The sequence below is a fragment of the Cervus elaphus genome, chromosome 4 (assembly GCF_910594005.1).
Source record: "Cervus elaphus chromosome 4, mCerEla1.1, whole genome shotgun sequence".
Taxonomy (NCBI): domain Eukaryota; kingdom Metazoa; phylum Chordata; class Mammalia; order Artiodactyla; family Cervidae; genus Cervus; species Cervus elaphus.
Window position 1 is genome coordinate 61,517,579 of NC_057818.1, and position 25,394 is coordinate 61,542,972.

The 25,394-nt window shown below is 41.8% G+C and overlaps 2 protein-coding genes across 3 annotated transcripts in view; both read right to left on the reverse strand.

Annotated features, from left to right (window-relative positions):
* Window positions 1–25,394, reverse strand: part of LOC122689686 (zinc finger protein 160-like) — a 125,028-nt gene that overhangs the window by 50,768 nt on the left and 48,866 nt on the right. The gene's annotated exons all lie outside the window — the stretch shown is intronic.
* LOC122689283 (zinc finger protein 91-like) lies at window positions 1,686–19,393 on the reverse strand. Its single transcript, XM_043895569.1, has 6 exons — window positions 19,150–19,393; window positions 18,035–18,132; window positions 17,090–17,160; window positions 13,825–13,940; window positions 5,253–6,791; window positions 1,686–5,168 (listed from the first exon to the last, which is right to left on the reverse strand). Exons 3-6 carry the CDS (start codon window positions 17,144–17,146, stop codon window positions 2,150–2,152), a joined length of 4,731 nt encoding a protein of 1,576 aa, XP_043751504.1. The 5' UTR covers window positions 17,147–17,160; window positions 18,035–18,132; window positions 19,150–19,393; the 3' UTR covers window positions 1,686–2,149.

Below are 25,394 nucleotides of genomic sequence, written 5' to 3' on the forward strand. Positions count from 1 at the left end.
ATGTACGCCTATGGCCTATTCAAGATGTACAGCAAAAACCATCACAATATTGTAAAAAAAAAAAAAATGTATTGATGGTGACTTAGGGCTGAACACAGAATCAAAGCTTTCCCACACTTAACACATTTGTGTAGTTTTCCTTCAGGTTGAATTTTCTGAGGGTCAAAAAGTTGATGTATTTTACTGCATTCTCTACATGTGTAAGTTTTCACTGCAGTAAGGATTCTCAGATGATCTGCAACGTCATTCCTTGTGACTGAAAGGTTTGCCACATAAATAACATGTATGTGGTTCCTCTCCTGTATGAACTGCCTAATGGGCAGTTCATGCTGAACATGCACTAGAAACTCTGCCACATTCATTTCACTTGTATGTTTTCTATACAATATGAACTCTGAATTATAAGGCCTGAACACTGATTAAAGGCTTTGTACCACTCACGACATTTGCACTAAAATGTTTCTCACAGAATAACAGTAAATACGTACTTACTGGGGCTCCAGGACAGGCACCTTTGCGGTATATGCAGGTTCCCAGTCCATCCAGCCCCTGGACTGCTTCCTGCTTCGAAGCAGAATAGAAGGCATGCAGATTTTTCTTGGGGATTGGGCAGTTTTTCTCCTGGCCTCTCTCACCTTGCCTTCTATATTAATGCTGACTTTGAAAACAAGATTTTGTGAAGCAGGATTTCTGTTCCAAAAGGAAGAGCTAAGACAAGAAAGGAGGAGGTCAGAGGGGCAAGTAGGTGTTGATCACTTCAATATTCAGATGGAAGTCTAGTTCTCACTGACCAGCTCCGGGTGTGATACTAGACAGTTGAACTTCTTCAGGCCTCGTCCCTTGTACTAAACCATATATTTAGAGAGGAGACTTCTCTTCTTCCCCGAACATTCCATTGATGTAAGGGCTTTATATAGAAAGGCTTTCACTTTTGGGTTCCTTGAGTTTAAAGGATGACTTTTTATGAGCCACTCTTTTTTTTCCTTTAATGTAGAAAACATTATAAGTGTACAGATAATTCGTAAAACAGTAGAAGTGAGTTCATTTTGAAGACTGTGAAAAGACTGAATGTCATGCACTACTCATTATATCAGTTTATTCCAATATGTTCATGTTCATGCCAGGATGAAAAGAAAACCAAACCTCTATGTAAAAGGTAAGCACATTTTTAAGACAAAAATGTTGTATTTCTTCAGTGCAGACTTATTATAAATACCTTATAGAACCGAGTCTTAACCTGTTTTGATTTTTTTTTTTTCTCTTCCCTGAAAGAGTTATGCAGTTGTTGAAGCTTCTAACCAAGGAAGAACTTGAAGGACTGGGAGATTTGGTCCCCTTGTCTCCAGGCTGTGACTATAACTTCCCTCCCTCCATCCCCTTAGGTATTGTTAAATGTAGCAAAGGGATTTTTAGCTTTCATAACCCAAATGAAGAAAGTGGGGGTTTTTATTGTTTGTTTGCTTGTGGATTTGTGTAATCATTGATGGCTAAGTTTGGCTGATTGTGATATAAAGAATGGCTTCTGTTTTCTGTAATTATTCATACACCAGAAATAGTGTTTATTGTTATATAAAGACTATAAAAGTTTTCATAAGCCTTTATATTTTGAACTCTTTATTTAAACACTGTTGGAAAATGTGGCATAAATCTTGTGTCATTATTTAATAAACTGTAGTAATATACTAACAACAAAAATTTTTTTAATAAAATGTTTCTCACAACTGTCACATTTCTAATGTTTCTCTTTAGTATGAATTCTCCGATGGATTCTAAGTTCGTCATTTCAAGTAAAGCACCGGCCATATACATCATATTTATATGGTTTCTCTCCTGTCTGAACTGCCTGATGATGTTATGGATGACTGTGCCTAAATGGTTTGTCACAATTCTTATATTTCTAAGGCTCTCTCCAGTAAGAATTCTCTGATGAACTGCAAAGTTTGCATTCACACTGAAAGCCCTGCCACATATACCTCATTTATCTGGTTTCTCTCCCGTATGAACTCTCTGATGAATACCAAGGTTAACAGTACAAACAAACACCTTGCCACATACACCACATATATATGGTTTCTCTCCAGTATGAATTCTCCAATGAAGAACAAGTTTTGCAGTCTGATTAAAGTACTTGCCGCCACACATCACATTTTTAAGATTTCTCTCCAGTATGAACTCTCTGATGAACAGCAAGATGTCCAGTACGAGTAAACGCCTTGCCACACACATCACATTTATATGGCTTCTCTCCAGTATGAATTCTCCGATGAACTGCAAGGTTTGAACTTATACTAAAGCCTTTGCCACATACATCGCATTTATACGGTTTCTCTCCAGTATGAACTCTCTGATGATCAGCAAGATGTCCAGTACGAGTAAACGCCTTGCCACACACATCACATTTATATGGCTTCTCTCCAGTATGAATTCTCCGATGAACTGCAAGGGTTGAATTTGACCTAAACGACTTGCCACAGGCACGACATTTATATGGCTTCTCTCCAGTATGAACTCTCCGATGAACTACAAGGCTTGAAGTTTGAATAAAGCCTTTGCCACATACATCACATTTATATGGCTTCTCTCCAGTATGAACTCTCCGATGAACTACAAGGCTTGAAGTTTCAATAAAGCCTTTGCCACATACATGACATTTATATGGCTTCTCTCCAGTATGAACTCTCTGATGAACAGCAAGATGTCCAGTACGAGTAAACACCTTGCCACACACATCACATTTATATGGTGTCTCTCCAGTATGAATTCTCCGATGAACTGCAAGATTTGCAGCTTGACTAAAGGCTCTGCCACGTATATCACATTTATATGGTTTCTCTCCCATATGGAATCTCTGATGAACTGCAAGCTTTGCAGCTTCATTAAAGACCTTGCCACATACATCACATTTATATTGTTTCTCTCCAGTATGTACTCTCAAATGAACAGCAAGGTGTGAATTTACTCTAAAAGTCCTGCCACACACATCACATTTATATGGTTTCACTCCAGTATGAAGTCTCTGATGAACAGTAAGGCTTCCAGTATGACGAAACGCCTTGTCACATACATTGCATTTGTATGGCTTCTCTCCAGAAGGAATTCTCTGAGGAACTGCAAGGCTTGCAGTTTGACTAAAGTCCTTTCCAGAAACATCACACTTATATGGTTTCACTCCGGTATGAATTCTCTGATGATTTTCAAGGTGTGTACTTTGTTGAAAGCAGTGATCACACACACATTTACATGGTTTCTCTCCAGTATGAATTTTCTGACGAACTGCAAGCCTTGAAGTTTCACTAAAGCCTTTGCCACATACATAGCATTTATATGGTTTCTCTCCAGTATGAACTCTCTGATGAACAGCAAGATGTCCAGTACGAGTAAACGCCTTGCCACACACATCACATTTATATGGCTTCTCTCCAGTATGAATTCTCTGATGAACTGCAAGGCTTGAACTTATACTAAAGCCTTTGCCACATACATCGCATTTATATGGTTTCTCTCCAGTATGAACTCTCTGATGATCAGCAAGATGTCCAGTACGAGTAAACGCCTTGCCACACACATCACATTTATATGGCTTCTCTCCAGTATGAGTTCTCCGATGAACTGCAAGGCTTGAAGTTATACTAAAGCCTTTGCCACATACATCACATTTATGTGGTTTCTCTCCAGTATGAATTCTCCGATGAACTGCAAGGGTTGAATTTGACCTAAAGGACTTGCCACATACATCACATTTATATGGCTTTTCTCCAGTATGAACTCTCTGATGAACTACAAGGCTTGAAGTTTCAATAAAGCCTTTGCCACATACATCACATTTATATGGTTTCTCTCCAGTATGAATTCTCTGATGAACTGCAAGATGTGTAGATCGATTAAAGGCCTTGCCACATACATCACATTTATATGGCTTCTCTCCAGTATGAACTCTCCGATGAACTGCAAGGCTTGAAGTTTCACTAAAGCCTTTGCCACATACATCACATTTATAAGGTTTGTCTCCAGTATGAACTCTCTGATGAACAGCAAGATGTCCAGTATGAGCAAACACCTTGCCACACACATCACATTTATATGGTGTCTCTCCAGTATGAATCCTCCGATGAATTGCAAGCCTTGAAGTTTCACTAAAGCCTTTGCCACATGCATCACATTTATATGGTTTCTCTCCAGTATGAACTCTCCGATGAACTGCAAGATGTGAAGACTGATTAAAAGCCTTGCCACATACATCACATTTATATGGTTTCTCTCCAGTATGAATTCTCTGATGAACTGCAAGATTTGCAGCTTGACTAAAGGCTCTGCCACATATATCACATTTATATGGTTTCTCTCCAGTATGAATTCTCCAATGAACTGCAAGGCTTGAATTTGAACTAAAGGACTTGCCACAGACACGACATTTATATGGCTTCTCTCCAGTATGAACTCTCCGATGAACTACAAGGCTTGAAGTTTGAATAAAGCCTTTGCCACATACATCACATTTATATGGCTTCTCTCCAGTATGAACTCTCCGATGAACTACAAGGCTTGAAGTTTCAATAAAGCCTTTGCCACATACATGACATTTATATGGCTTCTCTCCAGTATGAACTCTCTGATGAACAGCAAGATGTCCAGTACGAGTAAACACCTTGCCACACACATCACATTTATATGGTGTCTCTCCAGTATGAATTCTCCGATGAACTGCAAGATTTGCAGCTTGACTAAAGGCTCTGCCACATATATCACATTTATATGGTTTCTCTCCCATATGGAATCTCTGATGAACTGCAAGCTTTGCAGCTTCATTAAAGACCTTGCCACATACATCACATTTATATTGTTTCTCTCCAGTATGTACTCTCAAATGAACAGCAAGGTGTGAATTTACTCTAAAAGTCCTGCCACACACATCACATTTATATGGTTTCACTCCAGTATGAAGTCTCTGATGAACAGTAAGGCTTCCAGTATGACGAAACGCCTTGTCACATACATTGCATTTGTATGGCTTCTCTCCAGAAGGAATTCTCTGAGGAACTGCAAGGCTTGCAGTTTGACTAAAGTCCTTTCCAGAAACATCACACTTATATGGTTTCACTCCGGTATGAATTCTCTGATGATTTTCAAGGTGTGTACTTTGTTGAAAGCAGTGATCACACACACCACATTTACATGGTTTCTCTCCAGTATGAATTTTCTGACGAACTGCAAGCCTTGAAGTTTCACTAAAGCCTTTGCCACATACATAGCATTTATATGGTTTCTCTCCAGTATGAACTCTCTGATGAACAGCAAGATGTCCAGTACGAGTAAACGCCTTGCCACACACATCACATTTATATGGCTTCTCTCCAGTATGAATTCTCCGATGAACTGCAAGGCTTGAACTTATACTAAAGCCTTTGCCACATACATCGCATTTATATGGTTTCTCTCCAGTATGAACTCTCTGATGATCAGCAAGATGTCCAGTACGAGTAAACGCCTTGCCACACACATCACATTTATATGGCTTCTCTCCAGTATGAGTTCTCCGATGAACTGCAAGGCTTGAAGTTATACTAAAGCCTTTGCCACATACATCACATTTATGTGGTTTCTCTCCAGTATGAATTCTCCGATGAACTGCAAGGGTTGAATTTGACCTAAAGGACTTGCCACATACATCACATTTATATGGCTTTTCTCCAGTATGAACTCTCTGATGAACTACAAGGCTTGAAGTTTCAATAAAGCCTTTGCCACATACATCACATTTATATGGTTTCTCTCCAGTATGAATTCTCTGATGAACTGCAAGATGTGTAGATCGATTAAAGGCCTTGCCACATACATCACATTTATATGGCTTCTCTCCAGTATGAACTCTCCGATGAACTGCAAGGCTTGAAGTTTCACTAAAGCCTTTGCCACATACATCACATTTATAAGGTTTGTCTCCAGTATGAACTCTCTGATGAACAGCAAGATGTCCAGTATGAGCAAACACCTTGCCACACACATCACATTTATATGGTGTCTCTCCAGTATGAATCCTCCGATGAATTGCAAGCCTTGAAGTTTCACTAAAGCCTTTGCCACATGCATCACATTTATATGGTTTCTCTCCAGTATGAACTCTCCGATGAACTGCAAGATGTGAAGACTGATTAAAAGCCTTGCCACATACATCACATTTATATGGTTTCTCTCCAGTATGAATTCTCTGATGAACTGCAAGATTTGCAGCTTGACTAAAGGCTCTGCCACATATATCACATTTATATGGTTTCTCTCCAGTATGAATTCTCCAATGAACTGCAAGGCTTGAATTTGAACTAAAGGACTTGCCACATACATGACATTTATATGGCTTCTCTCCAGTATGAACTCTCTGATGAACTGCAAGGCTTGAACTTATACTAAAGCCTTTGCCACATACATCGCATTTATATGGTTTCTCTCCAGTATGAACTCTCTGATGATCAGCAAGATGTCCAGTATGAGTAAACGCCTTGCCACACACATCACATTTATATGGCTTCTCTCCAGTATGAATTCTCCGATGAACTGCAAGGCTTGAAGTTATACTAAAGCCTTTGCCACATACATCACATTTATGTGGTTTCTCTCCAGTATGAATTCTCTGATGAACTGCAAGGGTTGAATTTGAACTAAAGGACTTGCCACAGACACGACATTTATATGGCTTCTCTCCAGTATGAACTCTCCGATGAACTGCAAGGCTTGAAGTTTCACTAAAGCCTTTGCCACATACATCACATTTATATGGTTTCTCTCCAGTATGAATTCTCCGATGAACTGCAAAATGTGTAGACTGATTAAAGGCCTTGCCACATACATCACATTTATATGGTTTCTCTCCAGTATGAATTCTCCAATGAACTGCAAGTTTTGTAGTTTGATTAAAAGCCTTTCCACACATGTCGCATTTATATGGTTTTCCTCCTGTATGGATTCTTTGATGTCCAGTGAGTTCTGAGTCCCGAAGAAAGGTTATGTCACACTCATTACATTTGTAAGGTCTTTTCTTTTGTGTTTCATGGCCTGGTAACAGTTCCGAAGGATGCATAACACCGTTCTCATGTTTATGAGAAAAGCCTTTGCAGACATTACGAGTTCTCTGAGGTGGTAAACCTGTGGCCCTGACATTTGTCACAACTTGACTACATTCAGAAATTATCCCTTCAGATTGTACCACCTGCAATTTTTTCTGAAAGCTTGATCCGTGCCTCTCAAAAGGTCTCTTTCCTACATCACTTCTACTACGATGATGTCTTCCATCAGTGAGGTTTTTGTTATGGGATGTAGACATTCCTTTGTCATTTCTTTCATCATCTGTCCACAGACAATCAAAGTCATGTATATTTTCCTGGATGTCCCTCAGGTGAAAATCTTTGATTTCAAGGCGTTCAGCTCTTCCAAACATCACTCTTTGAAAAATCTCCCCTTTACCACTGTTTACTTTTGCCTGTAATTTCTTGATCTTATCTATGTGAGACATATCTACAAGACATAAAGAACCACAGGTATTCTATTAGTAACAATTCATAAATAAATTATTTCTTGTTGAACACATGACATTATACCATGAGTCATATTCGTCCTGAAAAAAATTATGAATCTTCGCAATGATGATCTTAAAACTATACAACACTAAAGGAATAGAACTCTTTAAAAAGGAGTGATCATATGCAATTCAAATTAATTTTAGGGTAGTGTAGTTTCAAACACAATCAGAAAACATTCATTTAATGCAAACTCATGTCAGTTCACAAAGAAAACATATTTCCCCACCATGACCTCAAAGCCCATCCTACTTTGTCCTAAACACATTGCTCTCTCATAATTGAGGAGAAAATAATGGTATATTGTACACACTTTATGCATCCTTATACATGTTTAAATGGTGAAGAACATACAGGACTAGAGAGGTGACTCAGTGGTAAAGAAACTGCCTGCCAATGCAGACGACGCGGCACAGGGGGCTACAATCCCTGGGTCAGAAAGATCCCCTGGAGCAGGAAATCACAACCCAGTGCACTATTCCTGCCTGAAAAAACTTCCTTGGATAGGAAAGCTTGGTGGGCTACAGTCCCTGAGATCACAAGGAGTCAGATTGGACTGAGCAACTGAGCAAACAAGCATCAAAGAGGCAATACACTGGAATGGTAAACAATGCAAAAGAAGCATTCTAATGAATAATGTAAAAACAAAAAAGGCAGTTAGAAACTGTTCAACAAATACTGCATTGAGAAAATAAAAAATTCTGTAAACTATATATATATATGCATATATATATATATATATAATTTTTGTTGTTGTTGGACCATGTGGCTTATGAGATCTTGGTTCCCTGACCATGGATTAACTCCAGGCTTGCTGCAGTGAAACTACTGAATCCTATCCACTGGACTGTCAGAGAATTCCCTAAAATAATTTAAAAAATTAAAAAATAAACACTTTTCTAAATACCTCTTAGAAATCTATCAGTAGATAGATATATAAGCATTTTATGACATTAACAAGTGGTTAATGTCAGTTATATTGTGTAATACAAAAAGACCATCATTTTTAAAACACAAAAAATATGTGAAACATTCTCTACTTATACAATGATCATTCAATACATCAACTCCGTACCTACACAGTAACTTAAACTCACCCAGTTCATTGGCTCCAACATACATGTAAAGGAACAATCTTTGGGGCTTCCCTTGTGGCTCAGAGGTAAAGAATCCATCTGCTAGTGCAGGGCACACAGGTTTGATCCCTGATCCGGGAAACTCCCACATGCCTGAGAACAATTAAGCCTGCAGGCCACAGGTGATGATTCTGTGCTCTAGAGCTGGGGAGTCACAACTACTGAGCAAACACACAGAGACCATGCATTGCAACAAGAGAATCCACTAGAATGAGAAGTACAGGCACTGTAACTAGAGGGTAGCCCTTGCTCGCTGCAAGTAGAGAAAAGCCCCCGAAGCAACAAAAACCCAGTGAAGATAAAAACAAATAAATTTTAATAAATTTTTAAACATACTGTTATGAAGATAAAGGAATGTAACTTGAAAACTTACATATATTTTAAGCAAAAGTAACCTTTGAGTCAAACTCCCTGGTGGTCCAGTAGTTAGGACTATGTGCTTCCCCTGTAGGGGGCACAAAATCTCTCCATGAACGGGCAACTAAGAACCAGAGTACCATGTGGCACAGCAAAAAAAAAAAAGTAACTTCTGATATTTTCTATAAAACACACAACAGTCTATGCCACCTAACAGCACGAATTACCACAGGAGGGGAACAAGGCGAAGTAAATCCCTTTGAAACACCTCATCACATGCTACCCAAATTCAAGCAACAAAATTGACAGGAGTCAAATGACAGATTGTTGCAGAAAATATAAAGACCTTGCCTTTTGGGACCTCTTTTCTTGGAGTCCACTTTCCATGAAACCTCTCTCTTTTCTTAAAAAAAAACAAACAAAAAAACAAACACTTTGTTCATTTAGAAACAGCCACCTCTAAGTCAGAAGTACTTTCCATTTTCCTTAATAAAATGTAATTTTGAGGTAGGAGTTGGATGGGCTGCAGGTTGGACATCTACAATCAGCTAACCTCCTCTTTGCATGCCCTGAGATAAGAGATAGGTCGGCTCAGGTTGAGGAATTTACAGTCAACAAAAACAGGGTAAACAGCCAGTTTGTCTCTTAATTCAGGGGAATAATCGTGGCAAGGACAAAGAAAGGAAAAACCCTGTCTGATAAGAGATACAGTACACAAATGCAGAAAGGCTCCTTGGAGGTAAAAGTCAGAGGATCATTCCAGGAAAAATGAGTTTTCCTCCTCTAAGAAGCCTTTACTTCAAGATCCAGGGTGTACCTGTGTAGGGAAGGGGAGGGTCCTGAGACAAATTAACCAGGGTGGACAAAGCAAGGTGATTGGCCCACATTTCTCATCCCTTTCTTACTAAAAACACACATCTTGCTTTCCTTAAGCAACCATGAGCAGTCCATTATATTAGCATTTTGTAGACTGGTGAACATAAATACCAGTGATAATGTCTAAGAATATCTGCTTTCTTATAGAGAACATCTCAGGGTGGCACCAAACGTATTCATTAAAAGTCCAAAATCTCTTCAGTTTGTCTGTAAGAGGAAATGAGTTTTCAGTAATCTGTGTTTCAGAATCTTACTTTATTTGGAAATGACATATATATTCAATGAACTTTCATCACTTAGTTTAGCACAACCCTAAAAATTCAGGTTATTCAAATCTGGAGAGACTATTTCAGACAGATATTTCTAAAGTATAATCTTTCCTAACAGAGTTTCTCTAAAAGCTCCAATCGCATTTGCATTCTTTCCTTAAAAGTGTCTTCACTCCAGTTACTTTAACTGTTCACTAACTTACTTAATGTAAACCTAGGCACAATAAAAGTATTAGACAATGTTGAAGACTCAAGACATGTCTTAATTAGATTAGCAAACAAACATTAATACTAGATATTTAATATTGAATATTTCCCAGTTCACATGAACCTGAAATTCACTTAAGTTAAATTCTCTTGAAATGGTTTGATTTGTCCTTTTTTTTTTTTCTTACAAACAATTGAATTAGAGCTCATTTACAAATTAACCTCAGCAATATTATCCAAAAACAAAGACACACACTGAGACAAACATACATGCAGATCGACAGACATGAGAGCTCTCGTACTTTCCTGCTTGAGATTTAAAATGCCTCTTTCACCCTTTTCTTCCCAGCACCCACACCATGGTTTAAAATTCTAATTTGCCCAAGACTGAAATCTCTGGGAAAATAGGTTACATGTTTCAAGGACATGGCAAAGGTTGCATGCTATGCAGGGTCACTTAATGCCTGTCCAACTCCCTGCAACCCCATGGACTCTAGCCCACCAGGCTCCTCTGTCCATGGTGGGACTCTCCAGGCAAGAATACTGGAGTGGGTTGCCATTCACTCCTCCAGGGGATCTTCCCTACCCAGGGTCAAATCCACGTCTCCTATGTCTCTCCCTAGGGCTGGCAGGTTCTTTACCACTAGAGTCATCTGGGAAGCCCTGGCAAAGGTTAACTTTAAGTTTTTTGGGGGGCAGGCCTTTTTAACAAGCTTGCTGTTTTTAATTCCACATGTAAAAAGAAACAGTTTTGCACTTTCAAAGGAAAAAAAAAAATCCATCTTAACCAGTTTTCTCCAGAGTCTAAACAATATCATTGCCATCCTGTTTCAAACAAGTTATCTTTCCTTTCTGTAGTCATACCTTTATGGCTAAAATACAGATCGAATAGTGCTCAAATTGACTGTGGTAACAGGGCCAGAAAGACTGATAAAAATCTTGGAATGTCCCTCCAGGAAGATGGGGTCTTTGATCAGAAGACTCTAAAGGGGCAAACAAATTTGCTAGAGTGGGGAAACCTGGGCTCCCCTTCCTACTGAGAGACAGGGGCCATCAGAAGGGGACCAGCTGATGGAGAGGGAGAAGGAGGGGTTGGCAGGGGTGAAAGGCCACAACAGGACAGATCATGGAGAGAGAAAGGGCAGTGGGGGACACTACTGGAGCTGTGGTCCGGCTAAAGAGAGTCAACTTAAAAAGTATAGATTTGATCAGCCAAAATATAATGTGACATTGTAACATGGATAATCATCCTCACCAATAGCGTATTTCTTCTTCCAGTTGGAACTTCTCTTTAGACAGTTTTAAGTTAACCTTTATTTACCTCACGGTAGGCAGAGAAGAGGATCCAGGAGTCAACTTGGATGGTGCTAAGCCTGGGGCTTGGTTGGCAAGGGCCCCTGCAAAGGCTGAACAATCTCAAGATTTGTCCCCTATCTTATCTATGCTGCTGCAAGCCTTGCACTCACTGAAGACAGTCAGGACATTCACACTCAGGGCAGTTTCCAGGCAGGTTAGAAGCAAGGTCAGAGGAATGCACTGCTTTATCTTGAAGCCTAAACAAGACTATTTATTTAATTTCCCTAACACCCAGGTGGCTCCATGGTAAGAATCTGCTTAGTAATGCGGGAGGCATGGGTTCTATTCTTGTTCTGCGAAGATCTCACATGTCACAGAGAATAAGTTGATGAACTACAGATAGTGAGCGTGTAGGGCAAAACTACTCACGCCCGTGTGCCCAGGGCCCGTGCTTCACAACTAAAGAAACCACCACAATGAGAAACCGCGCTCCCCGCAACTACAGAGGAGCCCTCACTCGTCTCCAGCAGACAGAAGTCCGCACAGCACAAAAGACCCAGGACAGGCCAAAACCAAAGACCTCGCCTTCATCTCTGTGGGTGCTACAGCTCCACTGGAGGGCGCTGTACGTTTCGCATGTCGAAGAACAGAGCCGTCAGTTAGGGAGAAGAAAAACCTCCTGTGAGATTCACAAACATTAAACATCTGTTTTCTCACAGAACTCTCCCCCTTGGAGAGTTTCCCAAACCCCATGGATGGTGCGGCTTCCTCTCTGTCCTTGTGACAGCTGACCTGTGATCACACTGTTGATACTTTCCCACTCATCTGGATTTTCGCTATTAGCACCTTCTCCACAATCCAGGGGTCTTCCTCTTTGTGCCACAAGAATGGAGATAACGTTCAGATCAGAAACAGAACTTCCTACTCACAAGTAATGCCACATACTGTGGCTTCTTCCAGAAAACAACCTCTCTTTTCCTTAATAAGTGTATCTGTTATTCTTAATACATTGGTGTATTCATTTCTTTTGGCTCAGGGGAGTGTTCGCTGCTGCTTGGTCGTCTCTCCAAGTTCAGCAAGTAGGGGCTAGGCTGCAGTTGCAGTGCTTGTGCTCCTTACTTGCTGTGGCAAGAGTAAATTCTGTCACTCTAAGAAATGACTCAAAAAAAAAAAAAAGGAAATCGCTCAGATCAAACAGTTAAGAAATGAGGCAACAGCACGTGAGCTCAGGTGGTTGGGAGTGACAACTGAACCTGAAGAATCAACTAGTTAACAACCAGAGAAGGAAAGAGCATCCACAGAGCATGCCCTGACAATATCTGAAACAAGTTCAAGGAAGCTGAAATACAACAGAACACAATAATTGTCATGAGACAGGGTCCCACCCTCTCCCATCACAACCCACACAATGTCGATTATCTTGCTACAATTTACATCATTCATGTGATGATGCAGAAAAAATTTACCGCCATGAAATACACTTAAGACAGAACTGAAACTGCCACAAATCATACACCATTATTTATGAGACGATGTTTCTGTAATAAAACCATAGAGTTACATATCCATATCGAGGCACACAGGTATAGCTGCTCTGTGACATGTGGGATCTTCCCAGAGCAAGGATCAAACCTGTGTCTCCTGCACTGGTAGGTGTAGAATCCAGCTCTTTTGTCAGCCAAGGAGTGAGGACATTATAAACCAACGGAAAAATACTTCACAAATAAATTTACTATCTGCCTCCTTCTGAATGCACAGGGAACAGTATAACGTACAGTACAATATGCAGCAGGTATCTAGTTCCTCTCTAAGAACTACTGAACCAAGATCACAGGGCTAGAAAACAGGCAACTGGATGTTTCAAAGTTTGAAATCAGCTCTATAAATGCTCAAGTTCTGAAAAAGCTCCTTGTGTATCACACATTGGCAGGTCACCAGAAGGAAAGACAAGTTTAAACTCCTGATGCCAATCACGAAGCTTTATATGTGGGAGTCCACAAGGTTTTGAGTTTAATCAAGAAAAACAGGGGATCTCAAAAGGTACAGAGGGAACATGCAGAGGTAGCCCAGGGCAGATCCCCACTTCAGGGGAAGTGATCCTCACCTACAGACAGCAGATTCCTGAGGGTCTCCACCATCACGTCCTTGTACAAGGTCCTCTGGGCAGGGTCCAGGCATTCCCACTCCTTGGGAGTGAAATCTATGAACACATCCTTGAAGGTCAACTGTGCCTGAAATGAAAACACATTTCACCAACAGGCCCTGAGGAGGGTTCTTTGTTTCACACAAAATGAAAAGAGGTGAGAGGGGTAAAGCTCAATTCAGTTGAAGTAATATTCTGATAGATCCATTAAAAGCTGCTTGAAGCAAACTGTTGGTCTCTAATCTAATTTCCAATTTCCTCTTTTTTCTAAGATTATGATATCCTGCAATCAACATGAATTTGTCATGTATGTGGACAATACATCAAAAATACACATATTAAAACCAACACTGGGTTGTGTATGCAGAAGTGTTACATTCAACACACGGAGTGACACAGTCTCACTATCTAGATGAGTTACAGCAAGACTGGTCTCTTCAGACGACAAGGTCCACAGTGACTTTAAAAGAACACACATTGTGATGATGACAACAGGTGCGTCAGCACGTCCTGCTCACTAAGCGTTACTCTAAAGACGTCACACGGATGAACTTGTCATCAACACACAGCACGTTAGAGAAAGATCTGTGTCCAGCTTACTGGGGAGAAAACTCTGTCACTCTAAGAAATCACACAGATCAAACAGTTAAGAAATGAGGCAACAGCACCTGAGCTCAGGTGGTTGGCAGAGACAACTGAACCTAAAGAATCAACCAGTTAACTACCAGAGAAGGAAAGAGCATTCAGAGAGTTCCCTGAGAATACTTGAAACAAGTTCAAGGAAGCTGAAATAAAACAGAACAGCATAAATGGGCATGATACAGGGTCACATCCTCTCCCATCACAACCCACACAATGTCAAAAACTTACCACAACTTACATCATTCATGTGATGATGCAGAAAAAAATTAACGCCATGAAATACACTTAGGACACAACTGAAACTGCTACAAAGCATACACCATTATTTATAAGATGATGTTTTAGTAATAAAACCATGGAGTTACATATCCATGCATTCATGCATGCATGTGTAAACACACAATTGCTTGAAACAAGAGGAGTTATCTTTATTTTTTTTCTTTCATTCTATCAAAATTCACTCAGTGTTAGCTTTGCAACTCAAACTTGAAATACAGCAGTGAACATGACGGAGCTTACAATCTGGCAGCCAGCCAGCCAATCCACACGTTTAACGCTACTATCGAAATAAATGCCTGACACAGGGCCGGTGCCAAGACAAGATTAAACAGAAAGTCTTCACCTACATTGAGAAATCACACAAGGTCTGTGAGAGGAAGAAACACTTAGGATTGGCAAGGTGGGAAATGGAAGAGTGCTGCAAGGACAAAGGACAGCCTGAGTGCCAGCTCTGAGGCAGGAAGATATTACTGAACAGAAAATCTGACTGGGACACAGGGAATGTAGATGGGGTGATGCCAGGTAGCAGCTTATTTATGCAAGATCTATGGATTTAGAACTTTAATCCAAAAGATACCGGAAGTGTCTGAAGAATCTGCAAGAGGAAAGTTAGATGCTTAGATTTATTTTCCAGACCTCAATCTGCTGTGTGTGGAAGTTGTCTTTACCTGCTTACTCATGCCAGACTGCAACCCCGCTGATGGCAGCCCACCAACTCCTCTAACCATGGAATTTTCCAGGCAAGAATACTGCAGTGGGTTCCCATTCTCTTCTTTCATGTTACTTCTTCATTCAGTAACTTTGTCAACATTCTATTTCTTTTTTAAAGCTTATTTGTTTTGCTTATGTTGGGTCTTCGTTGCTCTGAGTGGGCTTTCTCTAGTTGCAGCTGCAGTGCCGGGGCTTCTCACTGCAGTGGCTTCTCTTGTTTTGGAGCACAGGCTCTAGAGAGTGCGGGCTTCTGTAGTTATGGCTCCCGGGCTCTAGAGCACAGGCTCAGTAGTTGTGGCCCATGGGCTTAGTTGCTCTGAGACATCTTCCGGGACCTGGGATGGAACCCGTGCACCCTACATTGGCAGGCACATTCTTAGCCACTGTACCACCAGGGAAGTCCTCAACATTATCTTATTCTAGTTCAAAAAAACTTAAAAGTAATACAAGCAGAAAATAACATACAGAAGATTTCCTCCAATCTTCATAAAATACCTGTATTTAAAAATATCTGGGTCTCCCTACAGTAAGTGGTCAAGAATCCACTGGGCAATGCAAGAGATGTGGGTTGTTGCCTGGTCTGAGAGCCCACATGCTGAAGGCAACTAAGCCCATGAGTCTCAATTCCTGAGCCAGAGCTCTAGAGCACAGTAGGTGAAACTACTGAAGCCAGCGCGCTCTAGAGCCTCGGCTGCAAGAGAAGAGAAGCCATTGCAATGAGAAGCGTGCGCACTGCAACCATGTGGCCACTACTCGCCAGAACCAGGGAAAAGACACTGAAGCAATGAAGATACAGTACAGGAAATAAACATATTTTAAAGAACAGAATGTGATTTTTATCCTTAATTTTAGGTATGTACTTATTAACAAAATCCAAAATTAGTATTTTATTCCATTAAGAAAATATGGAATCAAGATTAGTAAAGTTGGAAAATTCCCTCATGGTCCAGTGGTTAAGATCCCTCACTTCCACTGCAGGGTTTCATGTTCGATCCCTATGCAGCGAACTAAGACCCTGGAAGCTGCATCATGTGGTCAAAAAAAAAAAAAAGAAAAAAAATCAGTAAGCCTGATTTTACAGTTTAAATTAGATGGTGTCACAAAACACTCCCTAGCCCTGACATCTCTTTCTGAACGCTCCATTCCCTTCCCAAACACTTAACTTTTCAAGGAGGTGCTCATTTAGTTTTAAATGTACTATAAAAAGTCAGAACTGATTTCCACTCATTGGCCTCTGTTGCAGATTTTACCGTGTACTGTACATGTTAATACCTGAGGTCCACATACAGCTTACCCTGGTTGACAAAGAGCAGACAGCGCATCCAGATGGGCCCTAAACAGTCCCTGCTGCCCAAAAGCACCGAGGCCCATGGGTGAGAAGACCTGCCCAGGACAGTGTCCAGGGGAGCCTCCTCACAAGGGCCAGGTCACCGGGTCATGGGGAGACGGGATCTAAGTGGAGATACAGGCCGTGAGGGAAGGCGCCGTGTGAGTGTGCATGTACAGGAGTCAGACAAGACACTCCAGAGTCAGACACAATTGGCGAGTCCAGAGAAGGGCATTTCAGGAAGGCAGTGTGAGAATCCACTGAGAATATGACCTTACCTGAGAAACAGCCATGCCTGACTCCTGTTCTTTCCTCTTCTGGGCTTCTTCGTCCATGAGCCTTCACAGTTCTATCATGAAAGTTGAAAACATGCTGTCGAAAGCTTAGAGTCAACACATCCCTTTCCTGAGCCCCAACCACACACCCAGGGAAGCCCTCACCAGGAGGAACACAGTCCTCTGTGCCCACTGTCTCAGGAGGGACTCAGGACAATCAACTACCACACACAGTCCAACAGGGACTTTCCCACAATTTCCTTGGATCACACTCCTCTCCTGGTGAGGCCTCATGCACACAGCAGCAGGGGGCACCTCCACTCACCCCAAGATTCCCCTCAGGTCACACAGCAGGCGGGGTTCAGCCCCACTCAGAACAGAGTGCCCTCCCCGCCCCCAGGGCCTGATCTCAGTCTCAGAAGTGGAGGCTAAGAGTCCTGGTGCTCAATGCAGGATCCAGATCGGAATCATCTGAGGCTCTGTGCACATTCCTGGGGCGAGGCCCCACTCGAGATCCTGAGGAGAGTGTCTGATGGGGGAGAACCGACAAACCAAAGGAGTATGTGTATACATACCATACACCCTGTGACCATGTGACACATGTGAACACTGAAATATTTATCACAAACCACTAATGGACACATCCATCACCAAATTCCCATGTTCTGTGTGTGGTGACAACACTGACGACCTACTCTCCTGACAAATTCCCAGCATGCAGTAACAGAACAGGATTAACTATAGTCAGCATGCTGCGCATACCTCCCCAGGACACACTCATTTGACAACTCAAAGTCTGTAGCTTTTGACCAACATCTCCCTATCTTCCTGACCTTCCAGCGACCACCATCCTACCCTCTGGGGCTAGAGAGTTTCATTTTTTTTCCATTCCATAAAATAGAAGGACATATAATATCAGTCTTTCCCTGGCTGTCTTAACTCACTTACCATAATATTCTCTACATTCATCCAAGTTATCCCAAGTGAGACAAATCTCCAGAATTGTTTACAAGGTCGCCATTGATTGAACAAATCTTTATCCCAAGCTACAAGAAAATTAAATGTAAAGAAAGCAGAAAGCCAAAAGTAAAACCATCACAAAGAACATGGTGAAAGTTGCTTGAAAAGGCAACTTTTCAGTCAGTCAGTTCTTGCCCCATTTTTTCTCTCACATACCTCTACTCCTCACCAGGAATAGGGAAGGGGGTGACCCACACCTGAGAGAATCAAGTCCCTGCCCCAGTCCCCACCTCAACAGGCTCTACACATGCATGCTCTTTTAATACAAATAATTACGAAATACACATGCCTCACAGACAGAAGCTTTGCAATTCTCATTCTTATCTGTACAATTTAAAGAAGCAAGATCTGCATTAGATTTTAAAGTCCAAAATCAATGTATGACGACTTAATAATTCTGAGCCAACTGCTTCAGCACTCTCTGGATCTAGTCCCCACCATCACCTGCACACTAGCTGTTTCCACTTCATTTGGTTGATCTGTTTCCCTACTTCTTTCTACATCTCCCTTTCTCTGCTCTCATCTCTGCTCTCCTGCTGTCCCTTCCTCCACTCTACTTCTTCCCTGCCTCCCATCCCGCCTCTCTCTGTCATCTGTGCGCCTTCAAGTTGCTTTCTCTCCAACCTCCCTGGTGAGCCTCAATTTCCCTGCATTTCTGCCTTTCTTCCTCCATCTCTGCCCTCCCTTCCTCCCAACTCTCTGGCACTCCCAAGTGGCTATGCTTCCTTTCAGCTCGCTTTTTTTCTCAGCTCCTCCAATCACTAGGAGTCCCCTTTCTCTCCCAGCAGGATATTGCTGCTCTGGGCCCAACTCTAGTATCGCCTTCGCGGGCTGTCTCCGTGAACTGCGTCTCCACTGTCGCCCTCTTTCGGACCCCTGATTTACAGCCCCTCTCCCTTGAAGGCTACAGAAGGGGGGCGGCAGAGGATGAGATGGTGAGATACAATCCCTGGACTCAGCAGACATGGATTTGAGAAAACTCTGGGAGATACAGGGCTCGCAAAGAGTCGGAATGAACAACCACACCTCCCTATGTTGCTCACCGTTAACTCTCCGGAGATCCTGCTTTTTTCTGAATTTCTCTCCTTTCCCCACTGGCTCCCTACAAGGCTCATTCTCTTCCATGAAGCTGTCTCTTCCAAGTTCCTCACAATCCTCTTCACTGCCATCACTTGTCCCACATGCTTTTCTCAATTTTCCATTTCTCTAGGAGTCGCTGTCTCTGCTTCTCCTGATCCAGCCTTCCGCCCACTACTCCTACAGGGTAGGAGACTGAATAAGAAAGGCCCTCCCGCCAGAGCCAAATTCCGGCGGCTGGTATTTGGGGCCGAAGAACCATGGGTGTCACGTGGCTGGCTCAGGTCACCTCCCGCCACCAGGGATCAGGGGAAAAGTCACTCTGAAGGTCAGAAGGACCGGCCTGCGGAGACTTAAGGACAAAAGGCTGGGAGGGACTGGGGTCTAAGGAGCGGGGCGGGCTCTCCAGAATCCCAGGACCGGGGAGAGAACACGGCCTCTGCGGGAGCGGGGCGGCCGGCGAGGCCTCCAGGGCCCGAGAAGGAGAGGCTGAAGAACGTGGAGCGGAGAAACCACCTCGCTTAACAGAATTGTATGTGGTGCAGAAAAGGTAGAGGAGGCAGTGAGGTCAGTAAACGGTTTTAAGTCGGAAAAAGGAGCGAAACGCAACGTTTCAGCGTTCCAAAAGGTGGAACCGGCTTCAGTGCGGACTTCAAAGCAAAAGGCAGGCGCCCCTTCGCCGCTTACGGAGACGTCTGAATTTACTGGGGGTGGTGGGGCGGGAGCGGGGATTTAGAGTCAGTAGCGACCTTCAGACCCGGGGTACAAAGAAAAGGAGACTGCGAGAGGCAGGCGCGACTCCAAAAGACAGAAACTCACGCTAAGCTGGGAGTTCCACTCGCCGCTCCCAGCTTCCACGTGAGTCACGGTGCGCGCACGCGCAGACTTATAGCTAAAAGGCTGGAGGCGGGGCCAGGCCGTCAGAGGGTGGGTGGTGGAGAGAAGACCGACCCTCATAGGGCCTTTGAAAGGTGAGGCGGAACCTCGCTGCGCGCCGGGCGGGTAGTCTTGGAGCGGCGAGAGGGGCGGGGTGGAGCGGAGCGACCTAATGCGGCGGGGTGGGGCCACTCAGCGCGGGGGGAGGGGCGGGGCGGAGCGTCCCGGCGAGGGCGGAAGGGCGGGGCGCGGCGACCTTGTGCGGCGGGGTGGGGCGACTCGCGCGGGGAGAGGGGCGAGGCGGGGCGTCTCAGCACGGCGGGGCGGGGCGACCCGGCGAGGCACGGAGGGAGGGGCGAGGCGGCGCGGCGCGGCGCGGAGGGGTGGGCGGGGCGCGGCGGCGCGGCGCGGCGCGGCCCAGCGCGGAGGGCGGAGGAAACACTTCAATACTGTCAGTTCAGTTCAGTTCAGTCGCTCAGTCGTGTCGGACTCTTTGCGACTCCATAAATCGCAGCACGCCAGGTCTCCCTGTCCATCACCAATTCCCGGAGTTTACTGGACTGCAGCCAGGAAATAAAAAAAAAACTGCTCCTTGGAAGGAAAGTTATGATAGAACTACATGGAGTATTAAAAAGCAAAGGAATCACGTTGCCAACAAAGCTCCCTATAGACAAACTATGGTTTTTCCAGTAGTCAGCTGGTGATGTGATTTATTTTTTTATTTTTTTCTTTGTTAGTTGGAGGCTAATTACTTCACAACATTTCAGTGGGTTTTGTCATACATTGATATGAATCAGCCATGGAGTTACATGTATTCCCCATCCGATACCCCCTCCCACCTCCCTCTCCACCCGATTCCTCTGGATATTCCCAGTGCACCAGGCCAGAGCACTTGTCTCATGCATCCCACCTGGGCTGGTGGTCTGTTTCACTATAGATAATATACATGCTGTTCTTTTGAAACATCCCACCCTCACCTTCTCCCACAGAGTTCAAAAGTCTGTTCTGTACTTCTGTGTCTCTTTTTCTGTTTTGCATACAGGGTTATCATTACCATCTTTCTAAATTCCATATATATGTGTTAGTATGCTGTACTGTTCTTTATCTTTCTGGCTTACTTCACTCTGTATAATGGGCTCCAGTTTCGTCCATCTCATTAGAACTGATTCAAATGAATTCTTTTTAACGGCTGAGTAATATTCCATGGTGTATATGTACCACACTTCCTTATCCATTCGTCTGCTGATGGGCATCTAGGTTGCTTCCATGTCCTGGCTATTATAAACAGTGCTTCGATGAACATTGGGGTGCACGTGTCTCTTTCAGATCTGGTTTCCTCAGTGTGTATGCCCAGAAGTGGTATTGCTGGGTCATATGGCAGTTCTATTTCCAGTTTTTTAAGAAATCTCCACACTGTTCTCCATAGTGGCTGTACTAGTTTGCATTCCCACCAACAGTGTAAGAGGGTTCCCTTTTCTCCACACCTCTCCAGCATTTATTGCTTGTAGACTTTTGGATAGCAGCCATCCTGACTGGCGTGTAATGGTACCTCATTGTTTTGATTTGCATTTCTCTGATAATGAGTGATGTTGAGCATCTTTTCATGTGTTTGTTAGCCATCTGTATGTCTTCTATGGAGAAATGTCTGTTTAGTTCTTTGGCCCATTTTTTTGATTGGGTCATTTATTTTTCTGGAATTGAGCTTCAGGAGTTGCTTGTATATTTTTGAGATTAATCCTTTGTCTTTTTCTTCATTTGCTATTATTTTCTCCCAATCTGAGGGCTGTCTTTTCACCTTACTTATAGTTTCCTTTGTTGTGCAAAAGCTTTTAAGTTTCATTAGGTCCCATTTGTTTATTTTTGCTTTTATTTCCAATATTCTGGGAGGTGGGTCATAGAGGATCTTGCTGTGATTTATGTCCGAGAGTGTTTTGCCTATGTTCTCCTCTAGGAGATTTATAGTTTCTGGTATTACATTTAGATCTTTAATCCATTTTGAGTTTATTTTTCTGTATGGTGTTAGAAAGTGTTCTAGTTTCATTCTTTTACAAGCGGTTGACCAGTTTTCCCAGCACCACTTGTTAAAGAGGTTGTCTTCCGGAGAAGGCAATGGCACCCCACTCCAGTACTCTTGCCTGGAAAATCCCATGGACGGAGGAGCCTGGTAGGCTCAGTCCATGGGGTCGCTAAGAGTCGGACATGATTGAGCGATTTCACTTTCACTTTTCACTTTCATGCATTGGAGAAGGAAATGGCAACCCACTCCATTCTTGCCTGGAGAATCCCAGGGATGGGGGAGCCTTGTGGGCTGCCATCTATGGGGTCGCAGGGAGTCGGACATGACTGAAGCGACTTAGCATCAGCAGCAGCAGATCATTTGGTCAGATTTAGCCAATGTTGATGGGTGTATCATTTAGCTTCTTGATAGGTCACAATGGGCATAAATACCAAGGCTCAGGGTCTAGTGAAAGTCAGCTCTGCCATCTTGGACCTAGTTGGCTCTAACCAGTTTTCTGATGCTGTGTCATTCCTATCATTCCTAACAAAATCCATTTATCTAACTAACTGTAATCCAATTGTAGAAAATCCTGATCATGGATAACTCTTTTTAGTAATTTTTCATACATTTTTATTTTCTTTTTTTTTTTTTCTTTTCTGAAAACACACTTCGTACTTTCCTTTAGCAACCAAGAACGTTTATATTAGCATTTTATAGATTGGTGAGCATAAATACCAGTGATAATTTCTAAAATCCTTGCTTTCTTAGAAATTTTAGGATGGCACCAAACATTATTCATTTATAGTCCCAAATCTCTTTGTTTCTCTGTAAAAGGAAATTAGTGTTTAGTAGTAAATGTTTCAAAATCTTATTTTATTTGGAAATGATCTAACTATTCAATAGACTTCCAACACTTCGTTTAGCACAATCCTTAGAAATTCAAGTTATGCCCATCTGGAGAGACTATTTTAGGCAGATATTTCTAAAGATAATTATTCATAAAGAGCTTATCTAAAAGCTCATATCTCATTTACTTTTTTTTTTTTAGAAGTTTCTTCACTCGAGGTAATGTCATTGTTGACAAACTTGTAACAGATATGATAATATTTAACTTATATTAAACCTAGGTACAATGAAAATGTTCTACTTAATATTAATTACTCTAAGACATGTCTATATTAGATAGGTCAACAAACAAGCATTAATATCAGGTATTTAATACTGAATGTTTACCAGTTCACATGAACCTGGAATTTATTGTTTAATTTAGAATTATCTGATTTGTAAGCACTTACCTTTCTTTAAATTAGAAAAAAAAAAAAAAAAGAGGTTGTCTTTTTTCCATTGTATATCCCTGCCTCCTTTGTCAAACATAAGGTGTCCATAGGTTCGTGGATTTATCTCTGGGCTTTCTATTCTGTTCCATTGATCTATATTTCTGTCTTTGTGCCAGTACCATACTGTCTTGATGACTGTGGCTTTGTAGTAGAGTCTGAAGTCAGGCAGGTTGATTCCTCCAGTTCCATTCTTCTTTCTCAAGATTACTTTGGCTATTCGAGGTTTTTTGTATTTCCATACAAATTGTGAAATTATTTGTTCTAGTTCTGTGAAAAATACCGTTGGTAGCTTGATAGGGATTGCATTGAATCTATAGATTGCTTTGGGTAGAATAGCCATTTTGACAATATTGATTCTTCCAATCCATGAACATGGTATGTTTCTCCATCTGTTTGTGTCCTCTTTGATATCTTTCATCAGTGTTTTATAGTTTTCTATGTATAGGTCTTTTGTTTCTTTAGGTAGATATACTCCTAAGTATTTTATTCTTTTTGTTGCAGTGGTGAATGGTATTGTTTCCTTAATTTCTCTTTCTGTTTTTTCATTGTTAGTATATAGGAATGCAAGGGATTTCTGTGTGTTAATTTTATATCCTGCAACTTTACTATATTCATTGATTAGCCCTAGTAATTTTCTGGAAGAATCTTTAGGGTTTTCTATGTAGAGGATCATGTCATCTGCAAACAGCGAGAGTTTCACTTCTTCTTTTCCTATCTGGATTCCTTTTACTTCTTTTTCTGCTCTGATTGCTGTGGCCAAAACTTCCAACACTATGTTGAATAGTAGTGGTGAGAGTGGGCACCCTTGTCTTGTTCCTGATTTCAGGGGAAATGCTTTCAATTTTTCACCATTGAGGGTGATGCTTGCTGTGGGTTTGTCATATATAGCTTTTATTATGTTGAGGTATGTTCCTTCTATTCCTATTCCTTTCTGGAGAGTTTTAATCATAAATGAGTGTTGAATTTTGTCAAAGGCTTTCTCTGCATCTATTGAGATAATCATATGGTTTTTCTCTTTCAATTTGTTAATGTGGTGTATTACATTGATTGATTTGTGGATATTAAAGAATCCTTGCATTCCTGGGATAAAGCCCACTTGGTCATGGTGTATGATTTTTTTAATATGTTGTTGGATTCTGTTTGCTAGAATTTTGTTAAGGATTTTTGCATCCATGTTCATCAGTGATATTGGCCTGTAGTTTTCTTTTTTTGTGGCATCTTTGTCTGGTTTTGGAATTAGGGTGATGGTGGCCTCATAGAATGAGTTTGGAAGTTTACCTGCTTCTGCAATTTTCTGGAAGAGTTTGAGTAAGATAGGTGTTAGCTCTTCTCTAAATTTTTGGTAGAATTCGGCTGTGAAGCCATCTGGTCCTGGGCTATTGTTTGCTGGAAGATTTCTGATTACAGTTTCGATTTCCTTGCTTGTGATGGCTCTGTTAAGATCTTCTATTTCTTCCTGGTTCAGTTTTGGAAAGTTATACTTTTCTGAGAATTTGTCCATTTCATCCAAGTTGTCCAGTTTATTGGCATAGAGCTGCTGGTAGTAGTCTCTTATGATCCTTTGTATTTCAGTGTTGTCTGTTGTGATCTCTCCATTTTCATTTCTAATTTTGTTAATTTGGTTCTTCTCTCTTTGTTTCTTAATGAGTCTTGCTAATGGTTTGTCAATTTTGTTTATTTTTTTCAAAAAAACAGCTTTTAGCTTTGTTGATTTTTACTATGGTCTCTTTAGTTTGTTTTGCATTTATTTCTGCCCTAATTTTTAAGATTTCTTTCCTTCTGCTAACCCTGGGGTTCTTCATTTCTTCCTTCTCTAATTGCTTTAGGTGTAGAGTTAGGTTATTTATTTGGCTTTTTTCTTGTTTCTTGATGTAAGCCTGTAATGCTATGAACCTTCCCCTTAGCACTGCTTTTACAGTGTCCCATAGGTTTTGGGTTGTTGTGTTTTCATTTTCATTCATTCCTATACACATTTTGATTTCTTTTTTGATTTCTTCTA

Coding starts and splice junctions, on each gene's coding strand:
- LOC122689283 (XM_043895569.1), bottom strand. CDS start 17,146: ATGGACGAAGAAGCCCAGAAGAGGAAAGAACAGGAGTCAGGCATGGCT. Junction 6,792..13,824: donor GTGGAGACCCTCAGGAATCT/GCTGTCTGTAGG, acceptor AGTTCATCGGAG/AATTCATACTGGAGAGAAAC. Junction 5,169..5,252: donor ACTGGAGAGAAACCATATAA/ATGCTATGTATG, acceptor GAAACCATGTAA/ATGTGGTGTGTGTGATCACT.